The sequence below is a fragment of the Pseudopipra pipra genome, chromosome 2 (genome assembly GCF_036250125.1).
Source record: "Pseudopipra pipra isolate bDixPip1 chromosome 2, bDixPip1.hap1, whole genome shotgun sequence".
NCBI lineage: Eukaryota > Metazoa > Chordata > Aves > Passeriformes > Pipridae > Pseudopipra > Pseudopipra pipra.
Genome location: NC_087550.1, coordinates 77,610,263 through 77,631,413, shown reverse-complemented (window position 1 = coordinate 77,631,413; position 21,151 = coordinate 77,610,263). Strand labels below are relative to the sequence as shown.

The 21,151-nt window shown below is 38.4% G+C and overlaps 2 protein-coding genes across 6 annotated transcripts in view; one reads left to right on the top strand and one right to left on the bottom strand.

Moving 5' to 3' along the window:
• Nucleotides 1–15,465, top strand: part of DZIP1 (DAZ interacting zinc finger protein 1) — a 41,743-nt gene extending 26,278 nt beyond the window's left edge. For 2 of the 3 annotated variants that reach the window (XM_064646019.1, XM_064646020.1), the window contains 9 exons: nt 2,707–2,766; nt 5,696–5,841; nt 6,178–6,373; nt 9,408–9,537; nt 9,732–9,782; nt 10,621–10,823; nt 11,169–11,299; nt 14,218–14,389; nt 15,186–15,465. In XM_064646019.1, coding sequence (XP_064502089.1) covers nt 2,707–2,766; nt 5,696–5,841; nt 6,178–6,373; nt 9,408–9,537; nt 9,732–9,782; nt 10,621–10,823; nt 11,169–11,299; nt 14,218–14,389; nt 15,186–15,268 — 1,172 coding nt within the window. In that variant the 3' untranslated portion in view covers nt 15,269–15,465. The remainder of the gene's footprint in view (nt 1–2,706; nt 2,767–5,695; nt 5,842–6,177; nt 6,374–9,407; nt 9,538–9,731; nt 9,783–10,620; nt 10,824–11,168; nt 11,300–14,217; nt 14,390–15,185) is intronic. The other variant, XM_064646021.1, reaches the window with a different exon arrangement.
• Nucleotides 15,466–17,714: 2,249 nt separating this feature from the next.
• The window catches only part of CLDN10 (claudin 10), a 58,930-nt gene continuing 55,493 nt past the window's right edge, over nt 17,715–21,151 (bottom strand). For 2 of the 3 annotated variants that reach the window (XM_064646026.1, XM_064646025.1), the window contains exons 4-5: nt 18,765–18,872; nt 17,715–18,088 (exon numbers count right to left, since the gene is read on the bottom strand). In XM_064646026.1, the coding sequence (XP_064502096.1) occupies nt 17,974–18,088; nt 18,765–18,872 (223 nt within the window). In that variant the 3' untranslated portion in view covers nt 17,715–17,973. The remainder of the gene's footprint in view (nt 18,089–18,764; nt 18,873–21,151) is intronic. The other variant, XM_064646027.1, reaches the window with a different exon arrangement.

Sequence of the window (21,151 nt, the reverse complement as noted above, 5' to 3'; positions counted from 1 at the left end):
TGTAGAGTAAATGGTGGGGTCAGGTGAACTAGGTTTAGGGCTGATAATTGATAGGAAGGCAACAGGCTCTGCTTAAGTCAGAAGCTGTAGTGATTACTTGCTTAGGGCTAACATTGGATTGGGTCTTGGTGAGATGTTGGACAAAAAAGTCAGATGAACTAGAGGAGGTTACAATAATTCAGAGTATTTAGGACTGTAGTCTGCATCAGCAGTGTTTCAGTTTGAAGTTTGCAAAAACAGCTGTGTACAGATTTGAAGTCTAGTTGGGTAGTCAGACTTGTGATTCCTAAAAATAAGCTTGGTAATATTTGGATGCTGCTGATTTCAAGGATGTGCACTAAGAGCTGACGGGTCTGATCAGATGGCTAGAAGAAGCACATCTCTAGTAAAATAAGGAGAGGGCTCCTTAGGGCGGTCATCTCCACACCTGTCTATAAACCAGAGTAACAGTGAACCAAGATACTTTTTCTCACATTTGATTCCAATATGATGTTTAATAAATATCTTAGTAAAGAGAAAGAAAAGGCCTGCTTATGTCAGGGAAGTTGATGTTTTCAGACGTTGCACTCCCTCATGTCTTAGCCTTTGATCTCCTCTGTTATCATGCAATGAACAACAATACACATAACAGTAATGTATTTTGGGTTTGTTCTTGTAGCTGTTCTTTTACTGATTTTTAATTTCTTTTGTTTCTGATACACTGAGAAAGAAAAGCGTGTACCTTTATGCCAGATCAGCAGACTCTTTTCAGGTCTGAGTTCTGGGCACTGGGCTTTTCCTGTTACATTAAGTTACTTGGCAAGGCCTCGTGTGGAAATGAGTCAGCCCCTTTAAGCAGATTTCATTTGAGTAAAGTAAAGGTAAAACAAGTATAGATTAAATCTGATTACACAGCAACTGTCTTACTGACTGGTAGGTCCAGCCAAGAAACTCAGAGGCCTTGGTGCCCATGCAGCTAAAATAAATCCCCCCAGAACATTTCATCTGTACTTCAAGCTTTGTCCTCCAAAACAGATGCACTTAAAGCTGTTGGGAATGATCCCAAACTGTGTCTGAATGTTGTTTTGGAGAACCTTAGTTGGTGCAGGGCAGCAGTGCCAGGAGCACTAGTGTGGAAGATCATGTTCCAGTGCCCAGGAATGCTCTGGTCACTGGTAGATTTTACAGCCTTAGAGACTGAAAGACCCCCAAAGCCTATTTGTCTCTCAGAGTTTTGCTTTTAAGTGTTTCCCTAAGATATATTGGTATTTGCATCTTGTTAACATCTTGTGATGATATAAGAGGGATTTTCTTAGAACTTCTTGTTTAGTTTAAGTTCTGTGGGAGTGAACTTCTGTGGGAGTTTGATAACTGGCTTGGAAAAGCAGGTGAGAGGCTGAATATCACCACAGGTATGGAAAGCGTGGAGAGAGCTGTTACCATACCCAAGAATTTATACCACCAGTTTTAGTCGCCTTTACATGGCAAACATTGTGGAGATGTGGCAGTGAGTGTCACTTAGCTCCAAGTGCTCGCCGTTTCATTGTGATTACCTACTGCAGTACATCCATGTTTGTACCTGATTGTACAAGAAGTGCTGAAGAGCATCTTCACTGCAGCATCACTTCCTCCCTCCCCTTCTACCCATACAGCATAACTACGATTTATAGTGCAAGAGGTGTCTTGTGAAAGATGGGGCAAATGCATGTTGGCTCAAAATATTGAATAATAAATTGTTTTCTCCTATAATGTCTGTAGTTGAATGCTGAAAGTACAGTTCGCATATCTGTTTTTATGGTAAACCCTAGAAGACATTCAAGTTCTAGTTTCCATTGATATAAATTAATTTCTAGAAAGTGAATATTAACATTTTAAAAGCCCGAATATTTATTCGTCTACATATAATAATTTTCAAGTGTCTTATATCTGAAGTTTATAAAGTTGTAAATAAACTGTAATAAACTTCATTTTTGTAAAGCAAATTTTACCTGACAGCCCACAGAATGATAATTTCAGTGTGTTTAGGAAGCTGTTTTCAGCAGAGGACATTTCAAGATTTCTTTAAAGCATGTAATACTACTGAATCTTACTAAATCGGAGTAATTGAAGATTTTTTTAATTGGTTTTATTGCAAATCATCATCTATATATATATATATATAAAAAATCTCTGTTTTGCACGTATGGACTCAGTTCTTCATATTTCTCTGGAATAATGAGTTAATATATTTTTCCATATATTTTTTAGGATTTCTATGTCTATTTCACTGATCTTTTTTAAACTTCTAGTATCAAATTACATGCAATATTTTAAAATAAATTAAAAAAAATTCATTCTTATGAGAAATGAACAACAATATTGATTTATGTAATCCTGGGTGGCCCTGACACTGTAGATGTCTAAAAATATCCCACCTGGCCTCTGGGTGCCATTCCAGACAGGTATGGGGTTTTCTGTGGTTTTGTGATATATCAGTCACTGCAATGATGGTGTAAAGCTCTGATACATCTGAGATGACACGATACACCTGTGTTTGGACAACTACTGTATTAGGGTCTCCTCTGCAAAAATGCACCTCCAAGGCAGTGAAGACTCACGTTGCATTGGGTTTGTGATTGTTAAGCAGGTTGTCAGCAATCAAGAAAGTTTTTGCCTGACTTTCCCACTCCAGACCTTGACCTTCTTCTGTCGTTTTTGTCTGGTGTTCCTGTTCTTCCTTGTTATTAGAGCAGGCACACTTGGTGCATATGCTGGAACCCATAGAAGAGCTTTCAGAAGAGGAAAAAGGTAATGATTGATACAGCTCAAAATATAGTGGCATGTGTTTCTTGAAATAAAAAATATCATTTGATATCGACAGTATTTTTCATTGTATTTCAATATGTTTGTGTGGTTTGGGTGGGAACGTTTTTTGTGTCAGTCTCCTGTTTGCTGTTGGTGCTTGTAAATATTACAGTCCTTATCCAAGTTCAATGTTTTTATGAAAATCTGGCTAACTTCTTTAGAGCAGGCGCATTCCATATGTCCAAAGGCACTTGAACTAAGCAGAGCAAAAATGTTTGATGGGGAATAGCCTCTTACTGGGAAATTTTTGGTGATAACACTATTGCCATGTGCTCACTTCCTTTTTAAACTCGGCATAAGAGGATAAAGAGTTCAGGTAAAAGGAAGTTGGTGGTGGAGGTTGAAGCTGCCAGCTTTCATAAATGTACCACAGATACTTTTCCAAGTAATCTAAGTTGCACCTGCTCATAAGCAGCCACAGCTTCAGCCAGGGTTGTGATGAAATTACATAGGCCAGCACTCGCAGCTGTTCTTCCTCATCTGAGGAGAACTTGGAGAAGGCCACATTTACAATGACAGAACAGAAAGCACTGGTTCATCCTGCATGGTATTCTTTTGAAGGCAGCTAACAGTACTTTAGGTGAAACACCAAATAGCTGAATAACATAAAAACCTATTCTGTGTGCAAAAATCAAAATCAATCTTGAACCTTACAGACAGTGAGCTTAAATTTTGAAGGAACAATGCTGTTTTGAAAACAAGATTGTTGTTTGAATAGATCTGTGCATAGAGAGGTTTCCCCAGGGAAAATCCAGTGACTCTGAACAACCTGAAATAAAGACTACTTACATTTTTGCCGTTCTTTCTGCTATTTCTCTTGCTTGCCATCTTCTCTCTTGATGGATTGTCTTTGATTCTTCTGCTGTGCCTAAAGGCATGGCCTGCAGTGCAGGAAAGAGAAAGAAAGAATGCAGTCTGAAAAGACAGACCAGGATTTTTTTTGTTATGATGACAGTCATTTGTAAGGGTGAGTGTGAAAACTCTTGACTCAGAACATTATTTTCTAGGATTATGTAGGAGCTGAGACATGGACCAGACTTAAGGTCCCTTGTCTTCAAAGTTGTTGAATCTAGTATTTAGGTGTTCAAAAACGAATAAGAAAACAGTTCCTTAAGTAATTTCTCTGGCAAAGAAGATTTGACTTGAGTTAATTGGCAAGAATTAATATTGTCATTAATTAGGATAATGCTGGATAGTCTTGTTACCCATATTAGTTTGTAGTAATTAGGAATTTAAAAATTATTTTAAATGTATCTATTTTATTTTAAGGATTAACATCTGAAAGGGACAGGATTTTCAAAAGGCTCCTGGGAGCCTTCCAGTTTAAAATGTCTCATATATGGCTTTCTGGGAGGATTTTGTACTGCATAATGCGTCTTGTCCTGACTGGGGATAGTCTGATAGCCCTGTGTTTCCTCGAGACCAGTGGTTAGCCTCTTCTGGGACTCAGCTCTCCAGACAAATCACTTTTAATCCCATCTCTATCAGGGACTGCGTTGTCCACACAGTTTCCAACCAGATGAGGTTTCAGCCTGATTATGTCCTCTTCGACACAGATCTGTTAGTATGGTAGCTGGCCTCTCTTTTCATAACGTACAGTTCTTTCCAGGGTCCATCAGAAGCCAGTTCCTCAAAACTGCCTAAATATCATTTGTGTATCTTGAGGCTTTTTTGTGTCTTCTTCAGGGTGCTTATCTTTCCCTTAAAAAAAAAAAAAAAAGTAAGTGGAACTGCTTTTTAAGCTCTCATTGTTTAAAAATAAGAAAAGTGGCACATTTTTTCTGAAATAATGGAATTACTCCTTCATTTATGTTTTTGTCTGTTGGCTGGCAGATCACTCTGCCACCCTGTAAGGTAAAGAGTCTGGAAAGAGACAAGCTCCTGTCCAAGATTTACCCTTTATTTCAGAGGAATTGGGAGTGTGGTTTACGGCGCGCTTTCATGAGGTGTTTATACCCTTTGCCAGACAGCAACAGCAATCATGGTTCCACAGATGATTGTTTCATTTATTTAAGTGGAATTCAGTAAAATTTTGTTTTGCCAGAGACACTTTTATAGACAGGTTTCAAATGGGTGTGTTTTGCTTCTTACTCCCCTGTGTGACCCTCTAATACTTTGGCCTAAATTAAATGTCAGTCTTTAATTTAGGTGGAAGAATGTGTCTATATGATTCTTTATTTGTTGCATAAGAGCTCTTGTCATTATTGACACTTAAAGCAAGGGGAAGAGAGAAACTTTGTCTGCTTTTAAGTATGTATGATGTCAGAGACTTGCGTGGAAGAAAACACAACACTGAACTTGGTCCTCAATTATTATCCATCATGTATTTTCTGTGAAAAGGTCTGCCCCAGACTAAGGTTTTGTCTTTACCAAGAGTTTTAAAAGTGTTGCAACCTTAAAAATACTTGATTTCAGTAGGTGATTTTTATCAGAGAACATAGTGTTGCTCGAAGCTTTTCTTGAGAAAAAGTTTGTTGTATTCCTCTTCTTATTCCTGGTAGCTTATATTTGAAATACCACTTTTAGAGAACTTAATTATTGGACGACAGTCTTTATCAGAAGTTTTCAAGTACAGTGCTAAAAGTAAAGATCTTTGTTGCTAAATATTCAGGTATATATCTTTACAATGATTCTGTAAGAAGAACAATAAAAGATACCGGTAATGGTGAGAACAAGGTGCTGAGGTATAGATGGCGAGTGAGCTGACTTTTGGAAGCTAGCCCAAGATATTAAAAATAATACAACTCCATGAAGATAAAAAGTGCACATATGGTGTTTCTAAAGAGTGCATGCTTCAGTGCAATTTTTAATTGTGTCATGTACTGTGGATTTTTCAAACGTCTCTTAAACGTCTCTTCCATTCTTGTTTCAGAAACTGAGAAAAGTGATTGTAAACCACGAAGAAGTAACTACTATTTGATAAGTGCTCTGAAGACTGATCCTTCTTTAACTAAAGAATTACGAGTTGTTTTGGAGCAAGCCCTGGAGGAGAAGCTGGAATCCTTGGGAATTAAAGCAGTAAGATCATTTTGAATTATTTAAAAGAAGGGTGATCTTTGTCCCACTTTTTTTTCCTATTCTCTTTGACTCTTGTATCACAGTCCTCAACCTATAAAATCCAAAGCTAAATTTCCATGTTTTATATAAGTGTAATTCCTTAACCACTAACCTGAGAGGATGGCCATCAAATTACAGCTGCGGAGGATATGGCTGCACTTGTGAGCAGCGTTAACAACTTCTGTGATTTCTCTACAAGCTTTGTCATATCTGAAGTGTAATAGAGCGTATATGGTTGTAGAATATAAATCCCAGAAATAATAGCCCCTGTGTTTACAGTACGATTTGTTTCCTTAGGGTGTTCGCGGCATACCAAATGATCGCTTAAATAAAGTGTTGCGTGCTATTGAATATGCTAGAGAATGCAAAGAGAAGCAACAGCCTGCCATGCACCGAATTCGAGAGCATCTCGAGCGCCAAGTTAGCTTTAGGGTTGAAGAGAAATCATCATCTTCTAATAGACCTGTTTCGTGTCTTCAGTCTCCTTGGGAAGGTTACAATGTTTTTTGGGTTTTATTCATTATCTTACATTTTAGAACTGCTATTTAAGCTTTTATTTAGCAACATTTGTGTATAGCTGTTTTCCTGTTTTTTCATATAAATATTCTATATAGTTATGACCAACTAAACTGTTTTCTTTAAAGGGTTCTTGACATTGTGTTTAACTGCAAATACCTTAGCTCCTGTGTTGGCAGCATAGATGGTGGTGTGTTAAGAGTGTAGCAATTTGGCAGAAAATAAACCCCCTTGATTTCCAGCTGGTCCTCAGAGATCAGAAGGACTGGGTATGTCTGGGCTTAATTTCTGATTATAGCCAATTCAGCACTTTAGGTCTGGCTGTGTTCCCAGATGCACCAATAGTGTGGTGCACTGTGTAAGTCACACACTGTAAGTCTAGTCTCATTTTGCAATCACAGATTCCCCAACTGTGACACCTTAGCATCAATCCCTCTGCCACCTGGCTGATTGCAGCACTAAGGGTCGTCCAGCTCTGCCTGATAACCTATCATCTTGGCATGCCATCATGTCCACGGTAATCCCTTAGCCACACATCTCATGGCATATCTCATGCAAGTCCCTTCATCACATATCTCATGGCTGTAGGGCTCATTCCTACATTATCCACTAGCTGACTACACTCACGCCTTCAATTTGGTGCCCCTATCACACCTGTATATAATTGATTTTTGGGGTGTCTCTGTAGGGCAATTGCTTGTACCTCTCCCCCCACACCTTTCATTACACCACACCCAGACCTTAGGTGTTTCAGATGGATATTAGCCAGATTTTTACATACATGAATATTGTTAAAGCAAAACATATTAGAGTCAGTATTAATAACAAAAGGATGAAGTAGCCTATTGAAAATTCCTGTAGCGGTGCATGACCATCTGAAAAGGGGGTCTCCCCTCTGGTGCTATTCATCTTCACAGATTCCAAGACACTATGTATTTCTTTTGCATTATGATGGGTAGAGATCAGTCTTTCAGCTGTTTTCTCAGGTTCATGTTAACAGTCATTGTAAATCATGTCGTAGCAATCTCTTCACTAAGATAATGTTCATTCCAATAGGTACAGGCAACAAATCTTAAATTAGTGTGTAGTTTGGTTGTAACAGTTGGTAAGACATTACAGGAGCTGAATAATTAAAGTCAAATCCTGTAATTCTAACAGAATTGCAAAGACAAATATTTGAACAATTACATGCATCTACAGTAATGTCATCTACAAATACACAATCACAAAGCATTCTTATACATATCCTCTTCCAATATATACAATTATTGTCTTGGAAATATCATTGGGATGTATCTCAAAATGACAGACATTCTGCTCTGTGTCAAGACAATGTCTTGGGCTTTGATGGTGTTACTTTCACAAGTAAGTCCTTGTTATTTCCATACAACTCACGCATTGACATCAGTGGTTTGCCATTTATTTCTGATCTCTCAGGCCCCTACTCTGGGTTCCGATGCATAGACTACAGTGCTGTTGTGATTTAATCCCAATACAATGATTTCATATATAGTATATACTGAAGCATCATCTATTGTTAAGACAAAAGCTGTGGCTGTCTTCTTAATGAGATCGTAAGTAAAATTGATTAGATGCCACTAGAATTGAAATTCCCTTTCAAATTCAGTGACTTTATTTCAGGTTACTTTTCTAATTTCAGTGGGCAAAGTGCCCTCATCTCCTTCCCTTATATTTGCTGCCACAGTAAATTTCACAAGTTAGAAGCATGTGTGGTGCAGAATGTACTATAGTTACCATATTGATTAGCATAGATAAAAGAAGTGAGGTCAAGTTTGCTGATGTGTGAACCAGATTTGGTTCATGATGGTAATAATTGCTCCTACAAGAAGGATAAGCAGTCCTTAGATGTGATGTTCAGTGAAGGTGTGCTGACATCATTCCTGGTATCATTCCTGGAAAGGGAAAACAATACAAGTCTCATCGCGGTTTGTCCGGACGTGTTACCCATTAGTGACTCAACTTATTTAACTGCTTGAACTAATAAGTCCATTTTCAAACTCAAAATATCTCTCTTCTGTCTCTTTAAATGTAGTCAAGCTGAATCTCTTCGGTTCATCAGGGCCTGTTTGAAACAGGTTGCAGTAAGTACCATGTTCTCAACAGAACCCCATTCTGCTATAGTAGGGTCACTGGGGTGTGTAGGACTGAGCTATTGGAACAGCCTCGTGTGTTGCTCAGTCCACTCCCATGATTCTCCCTTTTTGAGCAAATTGTATAAGGGATGGGCAATATTATTGTTTGCACCAATATCCTAAAGTTCCCATTAACTACTGTAATTCTTTCACACTAGACAGATTCTGCCCATGGTCTATTTTTGTTCCAGAGTGTCAGAAACAGTTCCTTTAACTCACCAGACTCTGAGGAACTTAACCTCCTTCAGGCCATTGACATTTGGATATAGAAATGTTTAAGCCTAAGGCTATTAACCCATTCCTCACATTTTCTGGTGCATACATAACCTCTGTGGGATCTTCAGCACCTGTTACTGCATCATCTTGTTGCAAAAGCGTAACTATAGGCCTGAGGCTGAGTGCAGGAACAATCTGTTAAGTATAGGTCTGGTCACATTCAAAAGAGCCATTTGAGTTCACGAATAGAACAGTTTATTATATGCAACATATGCAGTTCCTTTGGATGGCCAGTGATATATATACATTAACTGCAGAGTTGCTGCTTATAGCACTGACAATACACTTGCAATCACAAGCTTAATTTCCTGGGTCAAAACACCTGGTTCACGTGATTCTTACCAAGAGGCATCTGATCTCCGAGGACCACCTGGAAAGCAAGGGGGTTTATTTTCTGCCAAATTGCTGCACTCTTTAACTCAGCACATGGTAGCTCAGGACTGCTTTGAAGAAAAGAATTACTTTTTTTCTTTTTATTTTTGTAAAACTGTAGTCTGCAGCAGACATCTTTAATTGTAGAAATTAAATATAAAAAATACTGGACATTGTTTCTAAGAATGAGATAGATAATTTTCCTTGTAGATAAACAGAAATTCAGTCAATTGGGAACTTCCTTACCTGCCACACCACAAAAAACAGTAAAACGGTCTTCACCAGCTGTCCGCACACCTGGACAAAGAACGGTCTTCACTGAGTACACGTCTACACCAAAGTAAGAGATGCCATTCTAAGAGTACTCAGGTCGTGTTACCTTAGGTAACAGTCCTATAGGTTTGGGGTTTTGTGGCTGGTGCGAACATTTCCCCAGCTACAAGAATTGGGCAAAGAGTTCAGATAACTTCTGTATAAACTTTATGCTTGCTTAATTGACTGTCAGTCTTGAAATAACTTGTCTTGTTATTTTAGATCCAGGAAGATTCTTGGAAGTGGAGTTTCCGCGAAGACACCTAGCATCACGTATGTTTTGTTCCCTTGTTTTTTTGAAGAAGACTTTTTTGGTGACTGAATATTCACATTTGCCACACAAAAGTTAATATTAAGCTAAAATCATGAACACTTTCTGGGCTGCATATTTCATATTTTGGTTTAAAGTATTACTCCATTTGAGTGTTTTATTATAATCCCTGAAAGGTAGCATGTTTTCCTTTTAGCAGCTGTGGTCTTTGTTGTGATCCAGAGAAAGAGACACTCAGTAAGATCAATAAAAACTTCCTTTGGTTTCTTTTTTAGTTGCTTTTTCGATCCACTTAAAGGCATTTAGAGGCTTTGTTAACCTAATTTTTTCAGTTTATTGTTTTCATACTACAACCAAAATTAAACACAATATTCCATATTCCTTCCACACTGAATACATTACTATGCAATTTCCTGCACTGAAAAATTCCTATATTATTTTCATCTAACTGATGTCAGAACAGACTTTCTGTGGTGCAGATTCCTTGACCCTGAAATTTGCTTTACCTGCTGATCCATGAAGGCCTATTTGTGTTTGCCTGGCAAGATTTGTTATATATACTGGTCTCTTGTTTTGTAAAGATGGTTGCATAAATGGAAAGAGTCATGTCTGTATAAGAGATGGTTTTGTGATAACTTCCTGAATTTACTTAGCAGTGTGATTTCTTTTAAATAGGGTGGGTTTTTTTATAGTTAGAATTTAGGGGAGATTCTTGGTTTTTTCGCATTAAAAATAATGCACATGTTATTGGAAAGGAAAATACAAGGAAGGTAAATACGTATGTAGTGATGCAGTCACTGAAACCTAGTAAGTCCTCATGTTGCATGTGTTTTTGCTTAGAACACCACCATTCAGTTCAGAGGAAGAAGCCGATGAAGATGACATTAAACAGTCTTACGCATCACCAAAAATGTTGCAAAAGCAGTCCAAGCCAACAAGCAGCAAAGCCCATGCTTTTCAGAAGGTTTCTGGCAAAAATGATATGGATGGGATGGAGAAAAATGAAACTGAAGAAACTGGAACACCTTCCAAAACTTTAAAAGGTTTTTCACTACTTTTGTGTATGGGTATTGTAACAGCTGTGCATGATTTTGCATTTCATGATAATATTTCTGTATTAGAAAACATAATGAAGGCAGACTGTCTAGTCTTGAGTGTATGTATATATAGGTGTACACTTCATGTTTTTGCTAATGCGTTTCTATTAATGTAGGACTTAGAGATGTGTATTATGCTCTCCTGTATAAATGCAGAAAAAAAGAGACAATCCCTGTCTCAGAGTGACTTCTTTTGCTTATTTTTACTTTGTGGAAGATTTCTAGAGGGTGTACAGTAAAGTCCTTCCCTTGTGAATGGAAACCATCTATATAATTTTTTCTGAACTTTAGAAACAGTTATCCAAAAACTGACCAAACAAGTTGGAGAGAGTCTTTCTAACCATGGAAATAAGAACAAACCAGCTGGAGGAATAAATGTTGCACAGGCATTTATTAAGAAAGAAGAAGTGAAAGAACCAAAGGTATCACTTTTAATATTAATTATTATTACATTAAGTAATTGAGCTATGTATGTATATGTTACTCTTTTTTTTCATGCTGAAATCATCTTGATGCAGCAAAGAACTTAATTCTCAAAGACAGTTTTGGAATTACAGCTAAGTAGTCTTTTTGGGTACATCTGCACTGGTATATAGGAAAGTGCTAGCAAGGGATCTGTGGCAAGTGACTTCATCCACACTACTTATTTAGCTTATACCACGACTGGTTTGGATTACTACAACTAGCCTAAAGTTTGGGTGCAATTGGTATCACTCTTATCTTCTATTCTAACAGCACAGAGAGACCTTCTTTACTTGCTTTCCTAGTATGTTGTTTTGATGGATGTTACATTTTTTAAAGATCTGTCAACAGTGGCCAACTGTGTTAAGGAATTTGGGCTTCAAGAGCAAAATAAGCCTTAAAATCTATGTTTTAGAGATCTTGTAGTTTTCCTTGATAAGCCCTCTTCCCACATCTATCAATCCCCTGAATCTCAAGGTAAGGACTCTGGGAATGAAGTCCCTCCCATTGCGATAGAAAATAGGTTTGAGACCACCAGAGGAGACTGAACTTATATAAATCCATGGGACCTGATGAGATGCTTCCCAGGGTCCTAAGGAAATTGGCTGATGTAGTCACCAGGCCACTCTCTATGATAATTGAAAAGTCATGGCAGTTGGGTGAAGTCCCTGACAGAAAAAAAGGAAAACGTCAGACCCATTTTTAAAAAGAGCAAAAAGGAGGACCCTGGGAACTATTGACCAGTCAGATTCATTTCTGTGCTCAGAAAGATCACAGAACAGATCCTTCTGGACAGAAAATTACCCTGTAATGAAAAAAGGGTAGGTTTAGATTAGGTTTTAGGAAGAAATTCTTTACTTTGAGAATGACGAAACACTGGAACAAGTTCCCCAGAGAAGCTGTGGATGCCCCATCCCTGGAAATGTTCAAGAGCAGGTTGGATGGGGCTTTGAGCAATCTGGTCTAGTGGAAGGTGTCCCTGCCCATCATTCGACTTGGTGATCTTTGAGGTCCCTTCCAACCCAAATCATTCCATGATTTTATGAAAAATATTTTTGCTGTAATACATTTAAAATACATTGTGTCCCTGATGTATTAACACAGTGGTGTGTTTTCCTGTATGGACATGATGAGTTCAAAATGAGTTTATGGACGTAGGGCAGGCATTGCTACTTTGTTTCTGGATTCTTTACAGAAGAACACACCATCTTGTATTCTTTGGTAATTATATATGAACAGGCATATATTCATGTCCATATTGATATGTTTAAATGTAATGTATAGTTCAAGTCAATTCTTTAAATCTTATCTGGGGTTTTCAAAGAGACATAAGCACAAGAAACCATTGGAATGATGTTCTCTCTGAAAATCCAGAATGCTTTATTAGCTTCAGTACTAATAGCTCAAATGCTTACAGCTGCTAATGGTCATTCTCAAAATGAAACATTGTAGAGAAAATTAATTTTGTGCTTATACAAAGCTGTATTACCTGAGTTCACCTGTACCAGACATCATATGGATTATGGTATTTCTATGGAATAATTCATTGAGTTAATAAAACTGCTTAGCAGTTTTGATTGGTGCTGTATTTACACTCAATCAAAACTGAATTCTGTTTGAAATTGACATTTTTCTCTGGGTTTTGTACTTTGTGAATGTTTGAGGAAACTTTGTTCAGCTTTTTTCAACATGTGTGACTCTGACTTTCCCATTACCACACCCTCCAAATGCAGATTATTTGAAATAGCACAATGTTGAATCCTGGTATGTTAATAATACAGCACACTGAACAGATCTGTCAGTTTTTGAAAAACAGTTTGCAATGTTAAAATGAAAATATGTTGCAAGATAAAGCATTACTGCAGTCTCTTCCCTTCTTTCGAGACATACGACACGTTCATATTTGTTGATTTTTCTCTAGCATGTACATACCTTACATTGTTTTCTAATAGCATCTGAACCTTCCTTCTGTGCAATAGAAGCACCTTCTGTATCCTTTCTATAACATTGGGAGATTCCAGTGAACTAGTTTTAGCTTTGTGAGAAACCATTATTCACTTTCCACAGTTAAGCTCTCTAATAATGGCTCAAATCCATTGAACTACATCTGATTGACAGATAGGGAAATGCTGTAACTCTTCTTTCTAAATCTGAATGAAGATACTTAGTTCTCAGGCATATGAGGTAAGAAGGACCATGGACTCAATGCCTTCAAGTTCATCTGTTTGACTGACTCTCATTTTGTGAACTCATTATGCAAATCCACCACTTAATTAAAATATGCTTGTACATGCTGACAGTGAGTCTTCAGAGGAATGTATATTTTACATTTGAGGATTGTGTGTTTTTTTAATTTTCATTATTTAATTTTCTCTTTAAATAAATTGGTTTAAATTGAAACAGCCTTTTTTGCAATATTTTTTCCTGGCGTGACTACAGAATGCTTATAAAATGCCACCTTGTGTGGTAACATGTCATATCTTTATTATCCTATAAGTAATATACATTCTAATGCTTAAAGGACTTTCATGCCATTGGAATAGCTAATATTCCAGAAAAGATAATCCTTTTTCAAGTTACGCATGTAATACCTGAAAACAGAGGTTTCTGCCAGCTATAAAACTGGAAGAACTTTTAATGTTGCAGTTCCTGACTTCAAAAAAAACAAACCAGTTTTAACTTTGGAACTGTAACAGTGAATTAGTATCATTTAGGTAATTGAATCTACGTGGATTTTAAAACTGTTGTGATAGATGTCATAAAGGCCATGTGCCAGGACATTTTCTTTGGCATTTTCACCTTGTTGAGTTTATGGAAAATCTCAGGACAAAGTTGAACAGACAGAGGAAAAAGGCATGTTTTTTCTTTTTCCTGTTAGTTCACAGAAGCTGATGAAGATGATTGGGATATATCATCGATAGAGGAAGACATTTTATTGATGAAAGATGATAGAGGTCAGAAGGCACTGACAGTTCAGAAAAATGAGTCCAGTGCTGCATCAGTGGTACATGCATGGGGTCTTCCGAAGAAAAGTGTACCAAAGGAGGAAGGTAACATATTCATACTAAGCCTTAAGTGACTGACACACCTAGAGGAGAATTTAAGTACAGTGTATTACACGTTGTAATTCAGTAGATGGTGTTTTGTAAGAAATGAACAAGTAAGAAAAACTGTGTGCTTGGTTTTATGACATCTAAATGTCATATATTTATGATACTTAGTTATATGTAAACCACACACACATGAATATACAGAGATGCCAATAAATTTGAATTTGAGATTTTAAAGCATATAGTATTATCAGACTTCAACCTTATATTAAAAAGTAATAATCCAGGATTTTTTTGTTCTTCACAAATTTAAGGGAGGAGGGCGACTTTCTTATTTTGTCTTGAGAATAATAATAACAAAATTTCAGGTTTGTTCAAGATGTCTAAGTGACCTACCAGGCTGAGATTAATATTTGAACTACTGCTATAATAAAAGCCTGAATCTTACAAAGAACTTCTATAGTAGTTTCTAACTCTAACATTTCAATATATGTAAAGCTGTGTCAGTTACATAAAGAGACTCAGGGTTATTTTTGAAGGGAAAGTAATGTTGACACTACCTGTTTTTACTGTGCATTGTATTCTTTGACCGAAACAGCCTTCATTTTATCAACATTTGTCATTTCCTCACTGGTTGAAATTTGGGACTTCCTGAAGTCCATGGGTGTTTGCTCACATAGCATGTCATTTTATCTCTCAGATAAATACAAAGTAAAAATACCCCCAAAAGAGTATTAATAATTATTAATTTTTAAAATTAATAATTGTTAATTTTTTTATCTGTTTGTTTTAACAGGCCTTCATGAAGCTGATAATACAAGCACGTTAAAAAGCAGCTTAGTGACTGTAACAGACTGGAGTGATTCTTCAGATATATAAGTGTTCCATTCCTGATGGGAGGCCCTACTTTTGGGTTCTGCTGGGGTTGAAAATGCAGTTGAAAACATCAAGTATTTCCTATTAATTTTTCTCATGGGTCATGTAATAACAAGGAATACTGTTTACAGAGCTCTCCTGTCTTTCAGTCTGAATCTGAAAAAGAATACTGAAATATACTGGCCATGTCTATTTGGAAATTGAGAGTAATTCTTCTTTCTCATTGTGGTGGTTCAACCCCAGCCAGCGGCCAAGCTCCAGCAGCCACTCGCTCGCTCTCCCACCAGTGGGATCAGGGAGAGAGCTGGAAGAGTAAAATTGAGAGAACTCATGGGCTGAGATAAAGACAGTTTAACAGGAAAAGCAAAGCTATGCACACAAGCAAAGCAAAACAAGGAATTAATTCACGTCTTCCCACGGACAGGCATGTGTTCAGTCATCTCTAGGAGGGCAGGGCCCCATCACACATAGTGGTGACTTGGGAACACAAACGCCATCACTCCAAATGTCCTCCCTCTTCCTCCTCCTTCCCCCCACTTTATATACTGAGTGTGATGTCATATGGTATGGAATATTCCTTTGGTCATTTGGGGTCACCTGTCCCAGCCATGTTTCCTCCCAACCTCCCATGCACCCCCAACTTCCTTGCCAGCGTGGCAGTATGAGAAACAGAAAAGGCCTTGGCTCTGTGTGAGCTCTGCTTGGCAATAACAAAAACACCTCTGTATTATCAACACTGTGTCCAGCACAAATCCAAGACAAAGTCCTATACTAGCCACAGTGAGGAAAATTAACTCTACCCAAGCCAAAACCAGCACACTCATGAATTCAGTGGTGGAAGTCTCTTTCATTTCACTGAGGTGAAGATTTTGCCTCTAATGTTTACATTAAAGATTGAAACTTGTCTTGCTAGAAAGCCTGTTAGCCAATGAACAGAATATACTGCAGAATATTACTTTATACAATTTTTAATGCATATTTTCATGTATTTTATCATAAACTTTATATAAAATTGTGAACATTTTAAAGAAAATGTGTCCATGTATTAAACATTTAAGTTTCTACCATGGTTTACAATAAACACCAAATGAAAAGAAAAAAGCCTCAGCTATAAAGCTAATTATTATTAAATGCCTCCTATTTGGGAAGTTGGTTTAGTTGGGTTTTTTTGTATTGAAGTTGAGTCTTTGTGAACATAAAAGCACAGAAATTGGAAAAAAAATGTCAAGTTGCAGTGAGAAAATCACTGACCTGCCATTGCAGAAGTACTTTGGTATTTCTGTTTTGTCCATATTGGCTGCCTTCTTAAAAAAACACAGTAGTGTTTCAACTTAAACAAAGTAAAAAAAACCTTGAATGACTTTGCAGTTCTGGTGTAATTTAGATGGTGTCTAAAAAAATACAAAACCTTTTCTGTCATAGTGTCATTATTAATTAGGACTGTTCATTTTTTTATATTTACACTGTTGTCCCAAAATAACCAATTTTTATTGAAACTCCAAAGGTCCATCTGTTCAAACCTCATAGCAAACCTGAGTTTGTGTCTGATTTTAGGGATTGAGTCTAGAAAGCATTCTGTGGTTAATCTCTCTTTTCATTTATTGACTTGTGCAAATATTCCTTCAAAAGTCATCACATTTCTGTGGTCAGACAAAAAAAATACTAGCTGAATTTTTGAACTGTTGTAACTCAGTTGGGATTATCTAAAATTGTGCTGTTTAGTATTGCCTGCTTTTATTTGGTCATGCCTTCAGGCATGCCACTGGCAGAGCAGACAGCTGGCATTGCTTGGGGTTTTCCTTCTCTTTTGTAACCCAGTGGCTTCAAGCCATTCTAGAGCCAAAGGTGTCAAGCAGGAGGGAATGAAGACAACCCCCTGGAAGTGTCTTGTCACGAGCAGGGCTGAGTGCTGAAGCAGGGCAGGAGTTCAGTGGTACAAAGCAAATGCAGATCAAAGGCGCTGTCTCTGAGCTTTGCTGTGCCCTCCTCCCCGCCCCCCCCTCCACTCCCCGCAGGCTGCAGCCTCACCCAACCTCTGCTCTCCTGCCATGTGCACAGAAGGCTGGTGGTCACACGTGGGCAAGTTCTGCATAGGCCGGGCAAGACCCTCACCAGCAATGGGTTTTGTTAACAACTGGCCCAGACTACTATCAGTACCTACTCCGGCTTACCCAAATCCCACACTTATTTGCAACCTTCTTATTCCTGTGGCCAAGCTGCACGCTCTTCCACCCTGTGAATACACTCCCACCTGTCTTGGTGCTGCAGTTACAATGCACTCTGCAATTCTGTCACCACTAAGTGGTGAAATATTCTGCCTATTAACCAGTACAGATGTACAGATTAGGGTTGTTTTGTCCAGCACTGAACCCAAGTCAGAGATTATTGCAATATCTCAATATGATATGTGTGATGCCATTCCCATAGGCAACTGACATGACAAACTGAATTAGTAAATACCTCATTTATTTTTTTTCAAGAATGCAACATCAGCTCGTGATTTCCAGGTATAAACTTTACAATACCAACATCAATCTTAAAATATTACATAATAAAATTTACATCAGTATGTAAAAAGCTGCAAGTTAATATTTTTAAAAGTCATTGTCTTAGTGGTAAGTACATTGAAGTTGGGAATGGGGGGGAATCACTCTGAATGAAACGTACAAAATCATTTTTAAAATGCTTTGAGTCTTCCAACAGTGCAACTAAACATAAGCGTTCTTGTCAAAGTGCTTTGGTGGGGTTTTGTCTGGGACACTGTTGTGGACCTTTGTACGAGAAGATATCACAGATGTGGCTCCATTATACGCATATCCTCTCCTGAAAAGAAAATACAAGTATTTACAGCTCATCCCACAGACAGGTAAGGTCTTTGCATCCAGGCATTATGGTAATAAAGCTAGAAGAAATGCAGAGGAAACTACCTACAAATTTCAGGGGAGGGGGCACATTCCTTCTCTGTGTGGTTCCATTCTAGTTTGACATTGCAATTCACTTTTATATAAACATATATCCCTTGTTTCCAGCTACGTAAATCAGGGCAGAATCGTGAAATACTTGGGCTGTGGCAGATCCTAGGTGAACAGTTCCTCCCTCCAGCTGTGCCTCTTCATTATTACTCCTTTTCTGCTGCTGGAGGTCCCACTGCCACCACTGCTGTCCTTCACCTCTTTCGCTTTTGATCTGATGATTTGGGATTAAAGAAACTTGTCTATTCACACCTATAAAGTGACCGAACCACTTTTCCTACATCAGTGAATGCACTGTTTTCCAGTGGTAGTAAATTTATGCAGAATATATAACATGAGTATTTGCTCTGAGTCAATAGTTTTTCTTAATTAAATTATCCTTCAATCCCCTTATTTTCTTTTATCCACACAATCTCTTTCTGAATCTCACTATAAAATGTTTTGGAACAGTAATCAAACCGCATACATACAGGGGGTACAAATGCACTGGTATTGATTTCTTTCAGTATGTACAACTTGTGTTTTACCTTGGAGAATTACTGTTTTCAGCTATTGAGAAGCAGAATATACTGCCACCAATTATGCAGAGTGAAGCTCCAGCCCATCCAATGAACAAAGCTGCTCCTAATTCATACCTACAGGAAGTCAATAAATGTGTTTAACAAAAGAGAGCATGGATTTAACAGATTTTTTTCAGGATAACTGAATTTTATATTTTTCTTCAATAACTTTCCATTGACACATACATTATTCATCACAAAATCAGCAGCTCTGCCATTCCCCCACGTTCTTTTCATTATTTCCCTCTGACTCGGGAGGCAAACTCTGTCCCTGCAGTACACTTGAGCAATGCTTATCTCCCTGTACAGCCAGCTGGGGAGCCTGGCCTTTCTGCATCTCCTCCTGGATCGCTTTGCTGTGGGGTTTCATCATTCTTTGGCCTGTTTAGAGCAGCTCCTGTCCCCTTGGAGCATTTGGTTCCTGTTGGGTCCCAAACTGGCTTCTGCTGAGTCAGAGACTAGAACTTCTGCCTACAACTCTCCCTAAGTTTCCCCTCTGTCTCTCAGGATCTCTCTGTCTCCCTCCCTCCCTACCCCTCCTGCTTAAAACACGAAGGGGGTTGTACATATATATTATATGCATATGCAATTACATCTACATATCTGCAATATATGCATATACGTATGCAGATGTAAGCATATGATGACATGAGCATATGCATACGTGGGTGCGTGTTCCAGAAACCTTCTGCTTCTCTCATCACTGTGGCTGGATTCTGTCTGGAAGACACTGCTTCCCCCCAAACCCATGGACAGAGCTCCAGGTGACCAGCAATGGTCCCCTCTGCTGCCCGGGCCAGCCACAACCTGTTTGCGGCCAGAAACTGCTTAGTTTGACTCCAAAAGGAGATGGTGGTGCTTTAGGAGTCCACGTTTCTAAAACAACAGTAGTAAATGAAGGAAAAGAAGGACATGGGGATAAGGTTCTTGTCTTCCCTCTCAGCCCTGGAGCTTCAAGACGAGCAGCAACCCATGGCTGCCACCTCGTCTTCTCCATTCTCCAGTTCTTTGCCTGAGGTACCACTCTTTAAAACACTTTTAGGATGACCTGCATTAGGCTGCAGGCCCAACAGTCTTCAGAGTCTCCTATTCCTCACTATTAGAACAGACTGTGTGTCTCTTGCTCCCTCTCTGCTCCCATTGCCCCTTGAGGAGACCTTTATCTCCTCCTGATTCCTGGGATCCCGCACTGAAAACACAGGCCCCTGTTCCCCATCGAGCCGTGGTTATTGGCCAGGTGCTTGCGCTGTTCAGGCCTTTGTTACTAAATTTTTTTTATTTATTGAGCTGTGGTGAAGCAGCCGAATAAAAGCTTCTGCTTGACAGTCTACTGTACATCTGAAAGACTTGTGTAATTGCGCTTTTCAGCTAGTTCTGAACTAGTGCACGGACCCTAATTTTACATTACTGGAATATTTAACTGAAAATACCTGTCAGTTGTCCTACAAAACTTCTATCTTTACAAAGATGGCACTGCAGAAACACTCAAAAATTGCCTGTGAGAAACAAAAAAATCACTTTTTGGTGTTTTCTCAAGAGTCTAACCAGAGGTAAAGCACACACTTTTTTAACAACAACAACAAAATACTCACACAAGGACAAAAAGCTACACTTAGGATATCTGTGCTAGATGCCCTGGATACCCAGGTTTGAGTAACTTCTGATTCAGGAGCTTAGTGCCAAAAAGCAATAGAGACTCTGGAGCTCAGACACAGAACACTTCATGAGGGCTTGCACCCTTCATGGCCCCACTAGTGCTTTAGCTTTTAGGCTCTTTTTTCATTTTCTCTTTACATCATCGAAGTAGAGCTTTATTTATCATCCTTTGTTAAAAAAAGTATCAGATTCCCCCAAATGTTCTCCATACCCAATGTTGGGGATTAAATTAAGTTTAATTTATAAAATATTAGAAATAACTTGTGCAGGTTTAAATTTAATTGTAATTCGTGTACAGCTTAGCATAATGGGCCCTGCTCAAAACTTAATATAGATGAATTTTAAATGAACTCTGTTTGTTAGCAGGAAAGGCCAAGCAGGGGAGTAAACAGAGAAAGCCTGGTTATCTTCAGATAAGGCTTAAGACCCTGGAAGGCCCCAAGGCTGGCCCAAGCTGGAAGAACAATTAATGGCCTGCCCACATGGACAGGGAGAAAGAATCCAATGAGGTGTTAAAAGACTTCAGACCATAAACTGCCATTGGACCATGAGGTGTATGCAGGGCACATGAAGAGTAAGTGAAATCAGATGCATAGACTGTGAGGGGATAAAGGCCCAGGGATTACTTTGTCTGGGGTCCCTCTCTGAAGACACCCAGCTCAAGGTGCAATAAACCGACTCTGCCTCAGAACCCAGGG